The sequence below is a fragment of the Enhydra lutris genome, unplaced genomic scaffold (assembly GCF_002288905.1).
Source record: "Enhydra lutris kenyoni isolate GAN:26980312 unplaced genomic scaffold, ASM228890v2 scaffoldscaffold6, whole genome shotgun sequence".
NCBI classification, from domain to species: domain Eukaryota; kingdom Metazoa; phylum Chordata; class Mammalia; order Carnivora; family Mustelidae; genus Enhydra; species Enhydra lutris.
In genome coordinates, this window is record NW_019154090.1 from 41,186,209 (window position 1) to 41,206,779 (window position 20,571).

The 20,571-nt window shown below is 45.3% G+C and overlaps 1 protein-coding gene across 1 annotated transcript in view; it reads right to left on the minus strand.

Annotated features, from left to right (window-relative positions):
- Nucleotides 1-6,763: 6,763 nt before the first annotated feature.
- LOC111141654 (kinesin family member 16B) overlaps nt 6,764-20,571 on the minus strand; it is a 282,534-nt gene continuing 268,726 nt past the window's right edge. The window contains exon 26 of the mRNA XM_022494378.1: nt 6,764-8,011. Coding sequence (XP_022350086.1) covers nt 7,853-8,011 — 159 coding nt within the window. The 3' untranslated portion in view covers nt 6,764-7,852. The remainder of the gene's footprint in view (nt 8,012-20,571) is intronic.

Sequence of the window (20,571 nt, forward strand, 5' to 3'; positions counted from 1 at the left end):
AGGGGTTGGCGTGGCACTCAGTAGAGACAGCAGGAAGTTGACGCTACCAGATGGCGAAGAGAGGTGTCATGGGCCACCAGGGGGCCCTGGTCTCTAACTTCAATAGATTTGTTCGCTAAACAGCCCAGTGAATTAATGCATGAAGAACAACAGTCCTTTGGAATGGTGCAATAAATTCATACAAAGTGGACCATCCTGAAAGTTTTTGGAGACCCTGGGTTAGGGATGTCAGCCTCTGAGCCACCTGATCTGCAGAAACTGACCTGCTTCATTGGACCACAGTCTCAGGCTAGCTGAGAGGTGTTTCAATTTCCATGCCAGCGAAGAGGCGTCTCTGTACATCCGAAGGATGGGTTACAGGTTTTTGCTTTAATCTAAAAACAATCTTTTCTCTGACAGGGGGAGGCTGGGATGATTATGCTCAGGCCCAGAAGGTAGAGAGAGGACTTGAGGTCCATGTGGGGCTGCAGGTCACGGCACCCCAGCCTGAAGGAGGACACCAGTGTCCCTGTGCTATCACTGGTCTAAATCATAAACCAAACCACACGACCAGCTCCAAGTTGCTTGACAGCTGTGAGTGCATGGGGCTCCCTACTCTTCTGTGTACAAAGCAAGGATTTGGTGGGAGCCCAAAGACAAGACATGAACTTTACTTGGGTTTGCTGGCTACGGTAGTATGGGAGTTTGGACACACTCCAGCAAGACATATGCGGCTCGGTGGAGATGACACTTCTCTAAGGCAAGAGCGCCTAAATCTCAGAACCTGAAATATACCAACAATCAGTGTTCCAAGAGCAGACCTACCAGCCTCGAGATGGCACAGGACAGAACTCTCACCCGGATCTTGTCCCTTGCTTGTTAACGTGTTTTTTTTTTTTTTTTTTTTTAATTTGACAGAGAGAGAGAAAGCTAGAGAGGGAACACGAGCAGGGGGAATGGGAAAGGGAGAATCAGGCTTCCCATCAAGCAGGGAGCCTGATGCAGGGCTCGATCCCAGGACCCCAGGATTATGACCTCAGCCGAAGGCAGACGCCTAATGACTGAGCCACCCAGGCGCCCTACTTGTTAACTTTAATCAAGAAGTTTGCTTCTCTTCATTACATGATTTTTTTAAAAATTTTTATTTATTTATTTGAGAGGAGAGAGAGAGATAAAGCATGGGAGGGGGTAGGGGCAGAGGGAGAAGGAGAAGCAGACTCCGCACTGAGCAGGGAGCCCAATGCAGAGCTTGATCCCAGGCCTGAGATCATGACCTGAGCCGAAGGCAGATGCTCAACTGACTGAGCCGCCCAGGCGCCCTCATTACATATGATTTTAAAGAAGAGCCCTAGTTGTCTCATGCTCTCTCTCCCCAGGAATATCCTTCCAAAACAGTGGTAGCTGACGGGAAATGTGATCTCGTTTACAAAATTTCAGCCAGCAACCTCTCAGGTGCCCTTTCCTCTGGCCTCTTTCTTTCTCTGCAATCTGTCACTGTCCCGGATGTTCCCTTATGGGACAGCAGTGATGAGTGTTTTCCCTCTTGCACATCTTTCCTCAATTTGGAGCAACCTCTCTCCCTCTTTGGCGCTCGTTTCTCCTCATTGCTCAGGTGTTAGCTCAGGGAAATTGCAGGGCCTCCAAGAGGAGATCACTTGTCTAGTACGCTCTCTCCCAGCACCGTCTCTTCTTGCTCTGTGACATTGATCAGGCTTTGCCATCACAGGGTCGTGCAAGCTCTGGTTGGTTGCCGAGTGGAGGAAGAGCTCTCCGAGGGCAGGCCCTTGGCTGTGCTGCTCACCCCTGTGTGGGGAGCCCAGTCCCACACTAGGCTATGGAAGATGGTCATGAGTCTGTTTTGAATGACTGGTGACACATGGGGTACCAATGGTAAGCAGACAGATTCTCTAACAACCAGGAATGAACAGAACGCAGCCAGTGTGGTTGACATTCTCTGTGCCCTGTTCCCTCTCAGCTAGGATCTTGACACTCAGCATGTGGCCAGTGGAATCACAGGAATGGCTGCCGTTTGGTCGGATCCTTCCTTCACCGTCCCCATGGCGGGAAGGGGCTGGGGCGGTGGCAGTGACACATACACAGATGGCTCTAAGGAGGGCAAGCATGGACCAGACTTCATGAACTTCCTGAGGCTTACTGTGCTCTTCTGTCCTTCCACCCAGCCCTCAAGGGGCACAGAGCAAGAGAGGCGTATGCCAGGCATGGAGAGGAATGGCTTATACAGGGAGGGAATGAGGTGCATGCCATGGGGCTGGGCCAGCTGGCAACGATTTCCTGATCAGACACGCACAAACGTGCAACAGCCCCCCAGCCCAGTGGACAGCAAGCTCTTCAGATGCACACCCCACCCCAGAACACTCTGTGCTTCAGACCCGAGGGGAGCACCACACTGTTTGGCCACGTGTTCGTTTGTTTTCTTTCTTTCTTTCTCTTTCTTTCTTTCTTGCTTTCCTTCCTTCCTTTTCTTTCTTTCTTTCTTCAGATTTTATTTATTTGACAGAAAGATAGAGAGCACGCAGCAGTAGGTAAGAGAGTGGCAGGCAGAAGGAGAGGGAGAAGCAGGTTCTCCACTGAGCAGGGAGCCCAATGTGGGGCTAGATCTCAGGACCCTGGGATCACGACCTGAGCTGAAGGCAGACACTTAACCGACTGAGCCACCCAGGTGCCCCAGCCACACGTTCTTTATGAAAAGTACCCACATGTGGGTACACTCAGGCTGCTGCCCTTGTACCAGAAGGCAAAGAGAATCCTTTATCATGAAAACATGACCTTCCCCATCGCTTTTAAAGGATAAACAGCATTTTAATATCACTCTGCAACCAAAGAATTGCACTGTGAAACAACTTCATTAAAATTAGGGCTTAAAACACCATACAAAAGGAGTCATTTATAATGGCAACCTCCTTCCCCCATGGTTTCCAACTTGTTTTTAGGAGAAAAGCTAACAGAATTTAGAATCAACAAAAGTGCAAATGTTAAAAAAAAAAAAAAAAAGCTCTTAATCATCACAAACTGGTATGATTGTTCCCTGCGATTCTCTCCTCTAAGAGATTCCCCAGCAGATCTGGAAAAGCAGCTGCCGTCTTCCTTCCTCCCTCCCTTTCCTTCCTTCCTTCCGTGTGTCTAAGAAGGAAGACGGAGCCTCAGGAATAGCAGACCCTCAGGCTATAATTTAGTGAGAAGCTCTCAGGCACAACGTTAAGTGCTACTGGAAACACTTCTGCAAATATTAACTGCACATAAGGATTCGTGACACTTTGAGGAAAATAACTCTGCAAGCAGTGAAGATATTTAACTATATTTTTCATGTTTTTTCCCCCCAAATCCTAAATTCTAGAGAAAGGTTTCTCTCTTTCTCTGGAGACCTGCCTTAATGGTACCAAACAGCTTTGTATGCTGACCCTATGGGGCTTTTTTGCCTTTTGCTGATGCATTTCTCTCTACACACTGCCAATTTTGTACCTAGTGCACTTTCCCATTTTCAATGCGTGATGAGAGATGGCTTGTGCATCTTTTTGCAAACACATTTATTTCTCTCTCCCTGAATGGGGAAGATTCTGCCTTTCCAGCAATGGGGACGGAGCAAAATCAAATTGATGAACCTCAAATTCCCACCGAAGAACCAGTTTTTGGAGAGGTAACCCTCAGAGGGAAAAAAAAAAATCTTCATTATTTAATGCACAGAGGAAGGGGTACCAAATGGGTATAGTCAAAGAAAGAACGTTTTTCTGCTTAGTCATTTTCCAAGACGGAGAACATTCTAGAAAGGCATGGGGTAACCTCAGGAGACAGTGCCAGAGCCTAGTGTGCAGAATTCGACAGTGATAAATGCAGGTGAATTGCATTTATTTGCAGCAAACAAGGATAAACTCCTATCCTTGAACCCCTTCAGTTCAGCCAACTGTCTATCTCTCCTACCATTTTGAAGTGTAACAAGGTTCTACTGGGCTGCCAGATGAAAAAGCCTTCTGAAGGTAAAGCCTGGCCAACACCACCAAGGCCCCTGATTAATCCATGTACCACTGTAGGATCAATTTGAAATATGATGCTTTAGAAATTTATAACAGATGCTGGATTTGTTTCAACTCTGAAATAATTCTGTATTGTGTGAAATTCAAAATCTCAGCACCACAGAATCGTCACCCTTGTAATTATCATCAGAAAAAACACTCTAAACAGAAGCAAAAAAGTCAATAACCAGGTCCTCTTCTTGCTTATGGAAAGAGCACTGCCATTAAAAGAAGGGATATACAAGTCTTAATTCGCCAAGAATGAGTGCCCTTAGATTAATGGTCTTTAATTAGTTTTCCCACAACACAAATCACCTGTCATGATAATTTAAATAAAACTGAAGCAGTTACTTCTGCCATGGAATTATTTTGCCTAAATTTCTTTACCTGTCTTATCCAAAATGAAAAGAACAAAAACCAAAATACTTACCCAGTAACAAAGTCCAATTTGAACTACTCCTGCACGCGTGTGTCAGAAGATGGGAAGACAAGGGCCTCATGTGGCAGAAATGTTCGGCTCTGGACTAAGGACACCTCAAGGCATCATTTTAGGCATTTGCGAAGGAGTATATTTAAAACCTCTTTTCAACACTACAGATCGGAAAGCGGGACGCTACTGAATATTTTCTCATGACTGTCTTGATTGGTACCCATGCTTCTTCTAAGAAGATGAGGCTTGCCCTGTGGTAGGCTCAGTCTAAGTGATAATGAGCCACATGACAACAGAACACTGCTCTTCGTCTCCAAGAGCATGTCTGAGGAAATGATGGGGTGCACGTGGGTTGGTGCCCTGGAGAAGAGGTGTCCGAATCTCATCCTTGAAACCTGAACCCAGAACACCAACGTGCCCCAGCTCTGAGGCTGGAGACATGGCCCTGTAGCAGCTACACGTCGTGAGTTCACAGATGCTCTAAGCTGTGAAACTTCTCGTTGCCAAACATATGCTATGTAGAACACTGAGTGGGTAAACAGGGCCACATTGAGCAGAACGGAGTCTTTCTACATATAAATGTAAATAGAAATGGCCCTGGGACTGGGTACCCCGTGCAAAAATCTTCAGAGCCTCTCCACATTATCGGCCAGAGAATCTTCTAGATGTCCATCCTTAGGGAGCCAGCATGCCTTGGTTAGTCCCTATCCACATGCGCAAATTAATCAAAATAGCAAGGTCTGGGTGGGATCCAGGCTGAAGGTGCCTATACCACTTGAGATTATAAACAAGTTTCGTACACATATTTTCTTGTGGAAGCAAGACCTAGGACAGGCTGAAACAGCTTAAATAAAGAATTCTAAGTTTCTTAGATTTGTCCAACTGGCTATAAAAATAGTACAAGTTGATGGCACCTCTATCTGACTTGCCTAAAATGCTCATCTCAGCATTACTTTATCTGATACGCTTGAAGTAATAAAATATGCATTTGCTAATTGTCTTTTACTCCTGTGCATCTGTCTAAATGAACAAAGCTTCAATTTTGTCATCCTGGCTCTGATGTCTCTTTTGTCTTCGTTCCTGAAAGGGATTCCACTATTTGTCTAGGTGAGACTTCTCACTGGCTTTTCTTTTCTTTTTTTTTTATGTTTTTTATTTATTTATTTGACAGAGAGAGATCACAAGTAGGCGGACAGGCAGGCAGAGAGAGAGGTTCCCTGCTGAGCAGAGAGCCCGATGTGGGGCTCGATCCCAGGACCCTGGGATCATGACCTGAGCCGAAGGCAGAGGCTCAACCCACTGAGCCACCCAGACGCCCCTCTCACTGGCTTTTCAATCCTTCCTCATGTTTGGTTCAGGTCAGGCTGCCTCTGAGTCCGATGAGAAGTCTGTAGTTCACGTCCACACCCCAGGGGCGGACATGGTCCATCCACCAGGAGCAGCTGTTCCCCTGCTCGTGAGCACGGTTAGAATGGGACCTAGAGATCATCCTGTGCAACAGCTCGGTTTTCAGATGGGGAGGCTGAGGCTCAGAGAGGGGAAATGACATACTTCCGCCAAGCTGGCTTTAGCCGGAGTTGGTGAGCGCTTGAACTTCAAACTCAAGTTTGAGTACTTAAGATGAGGATTGGAGTCATAGGGTCTTCTGGTTCCTGCACTTCTTACGAACACATCTGTTTATTCTTGCTACGTTATTACTGTATCCTCTGTCATTTCAGTGAACAGTGTGCCACCAGCCTGGCCTCGGGTACAGGTCGTAAAGGGCAGGGGACAGATTATCTGGTCTGCTGAAGAAAACCATTTGGTTTACTCATTAAATGAGGGACAATCTGTAGTGTTGTGACTCCTTTTAAATAAATGACCTGTGGTTAATTATTATCTCCCAGCTTTTATCCTTTTATCTCCAGGTTTAAATTCTTGGGTAGTAATTGCCTCTAAACCTATGCCTGTAATCACCACTGCAGACAAAAGCAAGTCTTTCTGCGGCAATTTTTTTCAAGTCCTTATTTTTTTCATGTTAAACTATGACATCTAATTAGTGTAATAATAGTTCCCCCCCTTATGAGGATTATTGCATCTTTAAACATATTCTTCAGGTTGGAGAGCTCAGTTGCACACGCATATTCTAGAAGACTGAATGAAAATACGTTTTGTTACCCCATTAGTTTGTGGCTTCAAATGTTACTCCCATGGCATCTTCTGCAACACAAATGCTAATTTATACACATTGGATCTTCCCAAACACATAAGATAAATTTTTAAACAAACCAGTAGCGATGATCATGTTGCAAACTTAAAATAAACTGAGCAACACGATAGATTCTATGACATCATTTAATATTGATAGCAGCTCAATTTAAATTTTGAAAAAAGCAAATACATTTAATAAACTTGGTGTGAACGATTATATATTTTGATACAACTATTGTACAGGCCTGTGTGCATATATAAATCTATAGGTAGAATTATATACATTTCCATATATGCCACATTTATATTTTGTCTACTCACATTTTTCTCTTTAGTAAAACAAAGCAGTTTTACTGTACATAGATATGCAATGCTACATTAAGTCCTGAGTAATTTAAGGGATCATTAATAAACTACTGTAAATTCTAGTCTTTCAGCCAAAGATCCAGTAGATTCTGTAACAAAAGTGTGAAAAAAAATAATATTTAAAAATAGGCATTCAGCTATGCGCCTGTTTTTGTGCTCAGCGGAGAAAGCTCAAGAATGCACAGTAGCCATTTACATTTGGGGCAATTCCCTTAAATATTCAAGATCAAACAAACCTCCTATTTGTATGGATTTACAGAAGTTTTAAGTGATGTCACCTACATCCAATTTGTCAAGCATGGAAGATTCCAGACATGATTGGACCAAAATTCCCTTTTGCAGAATATGAAATTCTGTGTAAACATCAGTGGCTAGGTATTGTACAAAAGTTCTGACTCAAATGAGGGGAAAAAGAAAAAAAAAATATAGTGAAATCATTTAAAATGCTCCTCTTGGGATGTAGCTAGCCACATGGAAGGACTATAAAAAATAAGATATATCTTTTGGTGGAAGAGGAAACCAGATGCCAGTCATTGAAGGGAGGTCTGGTGAGCCACCCACTCACTTGGGGAGGCCCTGGGCCCGCTGCGCTCAGAGAACCTGCGACAGCCCAGCCACGTCCATTCTGCCACAGAGGCAGACTCTGCTGGGATGAGAAGGAAGCACTATGGGGAAAAGGCCACATTCAACGGCAATGGGACAGCAACAGCTGCCCGTCGGGGTCCCCGTCAGCCAAGCAAAACATCCAGTCCCAGATTCAGGCACTCGGGGGGCCCTGGTGAGGCTGCCCTGCGCCGGGAGGGCCCCTTCGATGAGAAGGCACTGCATTGGTGGTTCCTCTGTCCCCCCCTCCGCAGCTCTACCCCGTCCCGTGGCTGCTGTAGTCAAAGACTCCCTTCTTGAAGAACGGTGAGAACTCACAAATGGTGTGTTTGGAAAGGGTCAGCCCCACCTTGTTGATGTGCAGGGGGGACGTCGTGGATTGGAGCATCACACTGAAAAAGTCCCTGAGGTATTTCTGAGGAAGAGACAAGAGCCAAAACATGGTTAGATGTCGTTGGGTGGAATCAAGGAGAGAAGAAATTCCACATACAAATTGCCACCCACTTGGAGCTGTTGCTGTTATTAGAAACAGCAACGGGGACTGTGTGTGGCCTTGGCTGTCACCAGACCCACCCAAGGGAATACAGCCACAGCACCCATGATGCAGGTGACTTTTCTGGGACTCACAGCAACACGGCCTCAAGTCCACCTGCACACAATGCCCAGAGAAATGCCAATGTGGTGCCAGGCATGGGGGGGGTCTGCTTTCCAGCAACAGTGGCACTAGTTAAATCCTATTTTGTAACAATTCATTTCCCTCCAACTTACTTATTAAATAGAAAGCTGATTAAAAGGAGGCACAGAAAATTAAAAAAAAAAAAAAAAAAAAAGGCTAGCCATCTGTATAATGCTAAATGTGCCACCGACTAGCATTTTTAAATGATACCGTCCCTGTCTGCTTTGGATCTGTCTTATAAACCGAAGGAGAAAGAAATACTGGGGACAAGAGGGTCAATTCCAAGTACTAATATTTATAAATCATTTTGCAAAACCTATAATCATCGATGAAAAAAATTCTTCCTGAGGGTAATTGCTCTGAACCCCCCCTGCGCTGCCCCTCCCCACTCCCCACTGCACGTGTTTGTCACAGCATTCGCCACCTTCTCTGGCACCCAGCAAGCAAAGCATGTCTGAGACGAGGATCTGAGATGCTGGGGATGGAATGAGACGTGGCTGCTGGCAGGATGTATTAAAGGAAAACAGGACACACAAAAATAGTTAATGTATTTCAGGTCAGGCAAATGTTATTTATAACAGAATGGGCCCGAATGCAGTGGGGTGGGGGTGGAGTGGAGTGGATAAGCCTACATCTCTAGCAGGGTCCCAGCTTGTTTAAAAAAATATAAACAATCCTATCACAAGCCTTGAAATTAAACATAATAATTACAGACTTTCAGTAACAAAGAAATTTGTCTGTGAAACACGGCCGAGGCCTTAGAAGGAGGGGTTCCCAATCAGGGGCGATTTGCCCCATAGAAGACATACAGCAGTGTCTGGAAATGTTTTCCACTGATTGCCACTCTGTCCTGTGACGCACAGGACAGCCCCATGCCAGCACGACAGGGAAACCTTGGCCCAGGGCAGTGGAATTCGGCCTCCTCTATGTATTGCTAGCCTGAAATTTACTTCTGAAAGAAGACACTCTGCTGGAGGAAAATCCGTCTCCTGTTTTCTTAAACATAATAATGAGGATTATTACTAATTAACATTTGTATAGTAATTTAGTCTCTAAAAATCTTCTAATTTCTTGCTGATGCAGTCACTGCACATTCTTCAAACAATCTGATGACAATCTTGATCCATGCATACCCCTGTGAAGCCGTCCCCAAAGCATAAGAATGTAACCTTGCACCATGCCCCCAAATTTCTGAACTCACCTATTTACGCTATCATCGTACTCTGCCTAGAATTACCTGATTTTTTTTTTTTTTTTTTTTTACTGTCAAACCCATTTTTGGGTGAGGATCCTGCTGTAGAAGCGAGCAAGGCTGCGGATCAGGAGAGGGGACTTAAAAACAAGGGTTTTTAACACAGCCTCTGCCTTTTTTTGTTCAATATACCCAACTTACTGGTCGCACAGTAATCTCTCAGGAAAGGAGCCTGAAAGAGCAATCAGGCGGAGGCAAGAAGGGGCCCAAGCCAATTACTGAAAAATGAAGACCTCACACCAGGACTTATTTGCATCAGAGGCAAAAGGGAACTGGACTTCAACTTTCCTGGGGGAAGGGAGCTGAGGAGAGCAAATTTACAGGGAGCTGTGGTCCACCCAATATGGATACAAGTGCACGTGGGAGACCACACCCAGCCTGCGAGCCAATGCTCGCAATGCAGTAAGTGCGTGTTGGCAGGTTGAGAATGAAGCGTTTGGAACAAGGATGACAAGGAGCTTGGGTGCCTGGAGCTTAGGGTCGCAACCCTTTCCCAGTCTAAAGCACGCCCAGAGTCAGGCGGCCGTCCCTTCCGGAGTTCCTGAGCGGCCCCGCTGCTGCAGGGTTCCCACAGGCTGCATTTAATGCTCACAACCAACTTGCCTTCAAGATGAATTCCAACAGAACGGAAGGTACTCATATCCGGGAATGGCTGTTGTACCAACATTTGTCATCATTAGTTCACAAGGAGGGGGTGGGGGGCTTTAAATTAAAGGGCCAGTAGAGCCCAAAGGGTACAGTGAAAAGTGAAAGTTAAAATGTAAATAAAAGAAAAAGAGAAAGTACCAGAGAGCCCTTCCCTACCAGGACACCACGACCAGGAAAACCAAAAACTAGGTGTAGGTAGTGCCTTTTTCTTTAAATGAACTCACTAGCATGTCTCCATGGAAACTCAAGAGAGAAGGATTTCTGCAAAGTGAACTGCAAACATTGCAGTAGAGATTTTACATTGCAAAACTCTGCTTGGCAGGATGGGGCAGCCTGGGCTCCCTTTACATAGATGCTTCCTTGGTCAAAGAAATGCTTTGATTGGAGAGTGTTTTCGCAGTGAGCTTCAGGAGCTCTGAAGTATTCAAGTGAGGCATGGGAGGCTTGGTGCTGTAGGCTGACAGCGGGCTGGCCAAACTTCTGGCAAATGACAAAACCCAAGGACTAGGCATAGGGTTGGGCACAGAAGACAGAACTAAACTTCCAGAAGTTTCTTGAGGTCACATGCAGCAGCAGATCACTCTTCTTTGGAACCCCCACCAAACCTTACACACTGTTAAGCTTGGGACAAATGCTTGGAAGGAACCCTGATGACTGAAACTGAGCAGTTCACCTTTAAAATTTGAAGTGCACGCAGAGAAAACAGCACATGTGCACAACCTGATGAAGTTTCAAAAAGTGGACATCCCTGTGTGACCAGCACAAAGATAAAAACAAGACAACCCTGCTAGTACCCAGGAGCAGCCCTCCTCATTCTCCCTCACAATCCTTTCCCCAAGGACAAGGCTATCCGACTTCTCCCATCATCCATTAGTTCTGCCAGTTTTTGAACCTCACATTCATGGAATCACACAGACACTCTTTCATGTCTGGCCTCCTGGGCTTTAACGTGATGTACATGAGACTCACACATCCTGCTGGGTAGAGTGGCAGTGTGTCCATTATCATGGCTGTATAGTATTCCACGTGTGAACATGCCCTCTGACTGCCTTTCCCAGGGAGGCACGCAGCAGTGACTGGTTTGCTTCTTCCCTCTGAGCTCTTCTTCAGGGACGAAATGTGCCTCCACACAATGGTGTCTGGTGAATCGAGTTTATAGCTTTCTCTCCTGTAAAGCAGTTCCCCTACAGGATTTTAGGCTCAGACCAAGATCTGCAAATGGACTAGAACTCTACTATTATACCTACTTAATATGTATATATTATAATTATATGTAAAATACACATTTAAAGACACACATATTCCCTACATTTGTCATTTCTGTTGCTTGTGCTCACAATGTTTTCTACAGCATCTGTGGCTGAGGGGAGAAAATTAAAGTTCTTCCTGTTCAAGTGATCCCCTTTTTATTGTCTAGCCCTCCCCAGTATGTGAAAAATAAATCCAGAAAAGCCAAGCTGCTTTCCCAGGACATTTCACTTTATAAAAAAGTATTACAAAAATTGAAGGACATTAGGAGTTTAAGTGGCTTTCAGGGTCAGAAGGGCAAAGAAGGAGAAGGATTTGTGAAATCTAATATCCAATTTCTGTTTCTTTCACATGGCATTTTCTCCATTAAAAAAGAAAAGAAACAAAAACCAGGCATATTTAAATCTCTGTGGCTGTCAGGGACCCCAGAAGGCCGGCAACCCTTGCCCACCCTGGTGTTGGGTGTCTCACCCGAGTCCTGGCTTCATTAAACGCTCCGACCCGGGCCACTGCGAATGGGCAGCTGCAGCCCCCGCGGCTGTGCACCATTTCAGTCCTGCCTCGCCCAGGGTAGTTGGAAGATGAAAGTCAGATTAAACTAAATCCTTTTTCAATAAGATTGCAAACCCATGGTACAGAGCAAGAAGGGGTCTGGGAGAGGTTCTGAGTATGAGTGAAGGCAGGAAAGGGAGGGGACCACACAGAGATGGAGGCGCTGGCTGGGGGAGGGCGACAGAGGAAGGGTTGTGACAGAGGGAGAACAGAAGACACAGAGGAGAGAAGGAAATAGCACAGCAACATTGGAGACCCAGCTCGAGGAGTTATTTATCCATTTGGCATTTAAAAAAAAAAAAAGGATTTAAGATTAATAAGAAATAGATGAGACATTTATCTATGTAATTTACTTTTTGCTACTAGGACCAGCACTAAAGTATAAGGTGTTTTCTTATCAATAATTTCAGAAAATCAGGTTTAGATGGCTGATCTTGAACACATATTTCAGTACTGAAGCAGAGAACCTTGATTCCAGAAAGTGCCTTTCTTTTATAGTCTGTGGGTATACCTTACTGTTTTTTTAAGGTCTATGCAGGGAGCAGTAAGCAGGGGGTAGAAGTAACCAGGAAAGACAGGACTGCATGGGTTTGTTCCAAAACATTAAACAGGCAGGTGCTTTACCCCCAAACAAGACAAAATCCTGTAGGGGACTAGGAGCTTTTCAAGAGGAGGCCAAAAGACCCCAGGATGAATGAAGGACATATAGCTTGCAGAGACACCTGCACTAGGCTCCTGACCTCTTCTTTCCACAGTGGTCCAATCATACCTGCCAAGACCCCCCCCCCCCACATTTCCTGAGAATTGTCTCCCACGTGCACACAACAGGCTGACCAGCTGCCATCTTGTTATTCTTACAGAGAGACCACTTACCAAGGGCCTGCAGTGTTCTAGGCATAGTGAGAACTTTCCATGGTATATCTCATTTAATGATTGCAACAACTTTATAAAGTAGGGACCATGACTATCCCCATCTTCTAGATGTAGAAACTGAGGAACAGGAGGCTTAAGTAATGCCCTGAAGGACACACGCTCACATCTTCCAGCCCCAAAGGGTGGGTCTCAATCACTAGCCTGCTGTCAAGCAGATACCAGCCCCCTATTTGCCTATTGGGTCCCTCATCTCCTGAGCACAGCCATCTCTCACTGGGCAAGGCCATCCATCTACCCTGAGCCAGATACACTGCTTCTCCCAGGCCTGAGGCTGCTCTCACAGAGATGGAGGGGTCTCTGGGTTCTTAAGAGTTAATGTTCCATACAAACATGGGGATGGGAAAAACACCTCTTGCTGTGAAGCTGGAGTTCATCTGTGTTCCATGTGCAGTCTGTGCCCATGCTTCCATAACTTCCTCAGAGTCTTGGTGGACGCTGGGCCATTTTTTTTTTTTTTTAACTGCCCTGTTTCCTTTTTCCTTCCCAAATAGCACTCAGATTCCGTTCTGAAAAACTCTCTCTCCCTCCTTTGGGGATTGGTTATCCATCTGACTTAGGGCAGAGGACTGGTGAACTTTTCCCATTCATCTTCTGGGATGAGCACCCCCATAACCCAGGAGCTAAGGAAGATGCCACTTGGATTCTGCTGGAATCGAGCTCTTCCAGATTGCACAGCCACTGCCAGAGGGCATTTTCAAGAGTATAAGAAGCTCAGGGAACTCTCAGAGAGCCAGCTGCAGGAGAGCCTTTGGTCTTACCATGTCCAAGCCTGGGAGTGGATGCATCCATTTGTTGGCAATGGGCCACTGCGATTTTCTACTGTTGGCGAACAAGTTAACTAACAATGACCCTTGACACACTGGCAGGCAGGTTGTAGGCACCAGTCTGGGTCAGAGGAAACCTTCCATCTGTACCACACCCAAGCTCCTAGGAGGCTGGACTGTGTCATATCAAGATCTGCCTAGGACACCCCACTCTTAGGAAAAGGTCCATCTACGGAGGCTCTAGTGAATAACATTTCAGATGGGTCAGTGCATTCTGGGGGTCCATCCCCAGCCAAGCGTTAACCTGGAAAGTTCTTGCCCCAAACCCTGATATATACATAGGCCAATCTTCAAAATTCCAACACCATTTCAAGATATCTAAACATTATTAATCTTTTGAACCAAAACACAGGCTAATATGGTCTATTGGCTATGTTAATGAGTTCTGAAAGGTGAAACACACTCCCTACAGCAATAAAGGGCAATTCAGCAAGAATTTAGTCAATTATTTTAAAGCTTTAGCCTGGTACCTCAATCAATACACTGCATCAGGAAGAAAAAATTGAAAATATAATGTGCTGCTACATGCTATTTTCATTTTTATTTCATTCTTGATGAAGGTCATTCTGTTAACATGATTCATGTGTGACCTACAATACAATTTCAGTCTCTGCTCTAGCTGAAAGGAAAGTACTTAAATTACTGGAAGAACCTAACTAAAATTTGGCCTTCAGACACCCTCTGGTGGGCTGTTCAAGTCTGGAGTTTCTGGGTGAAATGCTGGTTTGGTCATCGGGACTGGCCATGTGGTCTACAGTCCATCCAGGCAAAAACGTGGGAGATGAGCAGGAAGTTAAACAGTGCGGCCCCTGCCATCTTGCAGCCATTTCCTTTCAGGTCTGAGGTCTACAAAGGAAGGAAGATGGAGTGGTATCCATGCTTGGCAAATAGTGTGAACTAGGGGGCCAGGCTGGCATGTGCAGGGCTCTGTGTGGGGAACAGCAGGACCTGAAGGGGAACGCAGAGGGCCCCAAACCTGGATTTGGGTCTACAGGCACTCTGTACAAAGCACTTCCCAGTTCATGAGCTCACGGGACCCCTAGGACAGGGTGAGGAAGAGGAGGACAAGGTATGCATATCCTGTTTACAGAGACCCCCAGAGGCAGTGACTTAGCCCATGTCAACAGACCACAGACACTGACAAAGGATGGGCTCTTCAAATTCAGGAGAAAGTGAGATGGTCTAATATAATTCACAAGGTACAATCCCACGAGGCCTGAATCTTAGTGAGTAAAGGTAAACACAGCCCTTCTCTTTTGAGGCCATGCTCACAGAGGCTCTCAGAATTTGCCACTGTGTGTGTGTGTGTGTGTGTGTGTGTGTGTGTGTGTGTGTAGAGAACACATGGGAATGAGAGTAGGGTCTCAGAAGCATTCAAAAGATCCTACCTTCTTATATTTTTTGGCTCCCTTCCTTCTATTTTAATTATCGTGGGGATAAAGTCATGACTATTTTAGGTTGCTAAAAAGCTTGCTTTACTGGGGCTTATAATCTATTATTATAAACCCTGGAACAGTCTATATTCTAGAACGTAAGACTGTTATACAGGCTTACATGTGAGCCTATATAACAGAGTCATACAGGCTCATGATTGTAACTGCAGCCTGCCGCGTACATGGCCATGTACTGCCCAGCTGTGTCACTCCTGATGTCTCCAGCCATCTCACTGTTGTCGAGCCACTTCATGTCACAAAATTCTTACATACATCCATAATTTAATTTCAAGTTATTGAAATTATTAAAATGTGTTTTAAAAATGTAGTAGGGCCTTATCCACCTTTCCACTCTGACATATTAACAGGGAAGACAGTTTGCTGGAATTCCTCATTTCCAGAAGCCATTAGCCATGATGGCAGCTTAAAGACAACGATCAGTCTGCTAAGACTTAGAAGTTTCATTTACCTTGCAGCACTTGGAAAATTCATCCCCAACTGATGGGCTCTGAAGACAGATCAAGCCAGGATGGATATTTCCAGATCCAAGCGAGGTCTGGCTACCACTGGCTATGTGTTATGAATGAACCCAGTGGGGTCAATATTCAATCACTCAAGGTTTTCCAGTTTCAAACTCTCATAAATTCTAGTTGACACCTCTCTCTCTGGCTATTTAGGAGTCCTAAAGTTTGTCTCCACTGGATCAAAAATACTGGGTTCCTCTCCCGACCTGCCCCTAAATGTCCTCCACACACTGATGAAATTAGGACAGTTTGATTCAAGCAACTCATCCATCTACCGCAGTTACCATACACCTGCTCTACAGGGAGCAGTGGGCCAGGCACTGAGTGTCCAATGTTGATTAAAACCGACACAGAGCCTGGGCTTCCCCGTATCATGTCTTCACTGTTCAGAATCATTCATCTAAATCCTACTTGTCTTCTAAGCACTGGACAAGGTTTGTTCTTTTTTGGCTCTTCTCTCTCTTGAGACTTCATTCATGCACCCAACAAATATTTGTTGAGAGCTTTCTACACGCCAGTGCCGCTGAGGATTCAGTAGTAGGATCAGTTTCTGCCCTGAGTAATGTGTAGGCATTCCAGGGAGTTGGATAGGTAAAGCACTGATTAAAATAAGGCTACATTCTCTGAACAGAAATGAGATGCTTTTGGAGCACACAGAAAAGGCATCCAGCCTAGTTCTGGGAACTGGGGACATTTATGCCAAGAGCTGAGGGATGAGTAAGAATCAGACTGGAGAAAATATTGGTGGAAGCTACTTGAAGGAAGCCTATTCCAGGCAGTGGGGAGAGCATGTGCAAAGCATCATGGTGAGGGTGCACAGCTTGGAGTGTCCCCAAGAGTCCACATGACTATACTGTGTGCACATGATGTGGGGCCCATTTAGCATCGGGGACATACTTCTGGAATGTTCTGCTCGCCAGACTGGCTCTCTACTGACCCTCACGCTGGGGGTCCTGCACTGTGCTCTGGTGGTGTCTCTTCTGATTCCTGGATCCTGTCAGGCCTTCTGGGTGGAGCCTGAGCCTTATTTTCACCAAGGGAACACACCCGAGGTAAAGCTGTCACCTGGCAGGCTCTGGAGCCCCAGGTAGGCCTAGTCCTTAGTGGCGCCATGATCAGAATGAAGCCATGGAAGTTACCTGACCTGATACCTGATACTAGGAAAAGATGAACCACTTGGCGGAGCCCTGCCTGAATTCCAGAACCATAGCATTCAGAAGCAATAAAATGGCAGTTGCTTTAAGGACGTTAAGTTTGGGGGCAGTTTATTACATGTGACAGATAACCAACTTTTGTGTGTGGGGGAAGAAGGTAAGAGATGAGGGAGTCCATGAAATTAGTCAAAGCAGAAAAGTCTCTTTGGCTTTTATTTATAATTTATGACTAGCCATAAATCACAGTCCTATTCTACTTCATGCTAACCTCTTCCAACCTCTTTAGTATTTCTAATGAATAATTCTGTCTTAGCAGGTACTTCTTTTCATCCATCCTAGGTTTTAAAGTAAATACTTGAAATAAGTAGTCATCATTTGAAATATGGCATTTATTTCTTGATTTTATAGAGAATTCTGAGAGCTCCCAGTTAAAATTCATCAGGGTGAAAATGTTAGTCTGTGATTACAGAATCGGAACTATTCATTACAGCTATTCAGAGAATCTTCTTTATGAGCTTAATGACACAAGCATATTGTATTGAATTATTATGGTACTGCATCAATTGGACTCATAAATTTAATATACTCAGTCTGGCTCACATATTCTAATAAAATCCAGCGAGCTTTAAAAATTTTATAAGGAATGTGCACTTAAAGTCACGTGATATTCAATTTTTACAGGTTGGCATCCCTGCTTGGGGTACTGAGCATAGCTCCAGGGTTTGTGACCAACCGGCCCGGTAGACCAGAAAGCTGAGCGGGCGGCCCCACAGAAAGGCCACATAGAAAGCCCCAAATCTGCTCAGACTGTGAAGCTGGGTGAGCTCTTCTCCAAAACCCAAGTCAATACCAGGCCCCTCTCTTGGGTTCACCGAGGGAAAGAGCTGAGGCTGCACCTTGAGCTGCAAGCAAGGGCACGTCAGCTGTGAGGCAGCAGGCCCAGTGCTTGCAGAAGGTCTGACAGGCCCCACTCTCGACCTTACTCAGTGGAAGCAAAATATGAGAGGATGGACTGTGGGAGAAGTGTAGTTTCCAGCGCTCATCCTGGTTCTTTGACTTCTGTTCACTGGATCTGGGTTAAGAGACTGGTAACAGCTCCACACGGAGGCACAGCAACTCAACTGTCCAGCATCTGGGCGGGGAGGGTGGGAGAGCAGCCCGGGGACTCAGCTGGCCGTGTGGACCACATGACTACTGGAGTCCAACCCTGGAATTGCGAGCCACATCCCGGGACACCCAGTCATGCAGCAGCCACCACGCTGGGCACAGGGACACTGCAGCACTGGAGTCTGGATTAAGTCCCTGAACTCCTCTGCACCTCGGTTTCTTCATCTGATTATACCCCCTTTTCAATCAGGAGATGAAATGAGCTGTGCCTGTGAGGTGCATAGGGCAAGGCCCAAGTCACACCATGCATTTATTAAGTGGGTAACATTATTATCTACACAGTTTTATCCTCAGGAGTTAACCAGCAAAATATTCATTTTCTCCCCTTTTAGGTGTTTAGAGACACGTGGGCTTAAAATGTGGAAGTATTTAATGCTTTAATGTTTTCCCCTTCAAAGGAAAGTGGAAGACAGCAAGTCTGGAATGGCTTTTTTCCCAAAGTCACCTCATATCGGATACTGGCAGATCCTTCATTTCAAAAATTGCTTTAAAGTAAGGAAGAGTTAATGGGTTTTTCAAAATGGGGAATCGTAACTGTAAGTTTAAAATTCTAGGCTACACCAGGTAAATTAATGATGCCCCCAAAGCTCATTTTAAGATACATTTTGGACATTGAGATTCTGGGAAATGCCATCTGGGGGAAAAAAGAACGATTCTTTGTTTCTCAGCTCCTGATTCCTTCTTGTACTGTATAAACCTTCAAAGAGGTTCCTGACATTCTGAGACAGAATGACTGCTCCAAATGACCAATTTGACTGACAGACTTTCAAATGAGAAAGAATCTTGCTGTATGGTACCCGTCTTGGCTATAATGTACTTAAACTCCAATGCAAAGAATCGTAAGAATTAATTTCTGGTCTCCCATAGTCTCCCCCTGACTAGGAGCCAAGCACTTGGACACAGGGTGATGCTTCAGGAACCCTTAATGACTACCTCACTCCTTTCTACCATCTGTGCCTGTGGTTGGGCAGAACCATCCTCCCCTTTAATGTCTGACCTGAGGTCACTTACATATTGATGGCAGGTTTTCTCAGGCTGGCCTTGGACTGGACCATCATTGAATACCAATGCATCCCTGAATTCCAGGGCAAGAGGGTCACGTCTTGAGCCTAGGAGGGAAGACCCACTGCCCCTTTTTTGTTCTCTGGACTAGGGGTTCCTGATGATCCCTGTGGGACTATTTGCCTTGCAGATTATCCTCTTGCCCTGGGAGTTATTCCTCAGCATCCACAAGTTGCCCTACGTCCCAGGAGGGAGCCATGGTCATGCCCCAGGTGTGATGAGGCCTGTGGCCCTGAGTGGTGGGTCTGTGACCCCACCCCACAGAGAGGATTAGCTGGGGATTTGGATTATCCGCACCAATGATCCCCTTCACTGGGGACAATGATGGAGGCTTGACTATGTTGGGGAAAGGAGGAGGCAGGGAGAAAAGCACGACCAAAATTTCTCTAATAGAACATCTCTAATTCTTAAGAAGGATGTGTTATTTGTGGATTTTTAAAAATTCCTTTACCAACCAGCTATCATCCACACAATGAAGCATCTAAGTTGAAAAAGATTTATACTGAAAATATGTAAATCCTGCAGAGTGCTTTCCTCTGGAAAGACACTCTCCATTAAGTGCTCGATACAATGAATATTAGGTAACGTTATTAAGTCCTGATGAACAATGAGAAGCCTGGGTTTCTTCTCCTTAGGACCTCCCCTTGCAGCAAAATTTCACAGATTTATATAGTATCTTCTCTCTGGAACAAGAGAAGTTTACTAAATCACTGGAGAGAAGAAGTCTATCAAATCTTAATTCGTGCTCCAAAGCCAAACTTGAGAAACTCTTCAAACTGTTGTGGCGCCCCTTCAAATGTGAGAAGTTGCTGCAGAAGAGCAGTTGGGAATGTTGTCGCTTCAGCCGTGGATTAAGCAGGGCCTCCTTGCGTACTCGTGTCTGGCTCTGTTAACTGCCAAATGAACCTGAACCTGTGTAAGCACCACTTTGAGTCAACACCTTGAGCGCTCAAGGTTGTTCTCAGCTGGGACGCTCTGAAAGCAATTCGGTACAAGTTCAGGAGGACTGGCAAAACGTGGAAGGAAGATCTCACAGATCAAAGGGAAATCGCTCCAGCTGGGGGATCGTGCAGAAAGCTATGAGACCATTTAATCTAAGACATCCTGGGCTCATTTGGACTAATGTGACATCCAGTTTCTGCCACGAGGAAACTGCCTTGCAAAGTAAGAAATGTCAGTCTGTACTGACTGAGCTAGTACTTGGTTATGCCCAGATTCTTTCCCATCAGAAACTGCAAAAAAAGGCATTTTTGGAAACTGGAAGAGAAGCACTATAAATGGAAAAGAAAAGGTGAATCAGCAGCAACAGATACGAAAAAGCATGATATCCCAGCCTACCGAGATGGTTAGAGCAGACGGTCTTCTTGCTCATAGCACTTATCCAGAGCTCTGAAATAAAAAATCTGCAATCCACTGGGGCTTTGTTTCTAGTCAGCTACAAAATCCACCGAGAAAAAGGTGGCAGCATCATTGACTGCCATCTTCAACTCTGATTAACAATT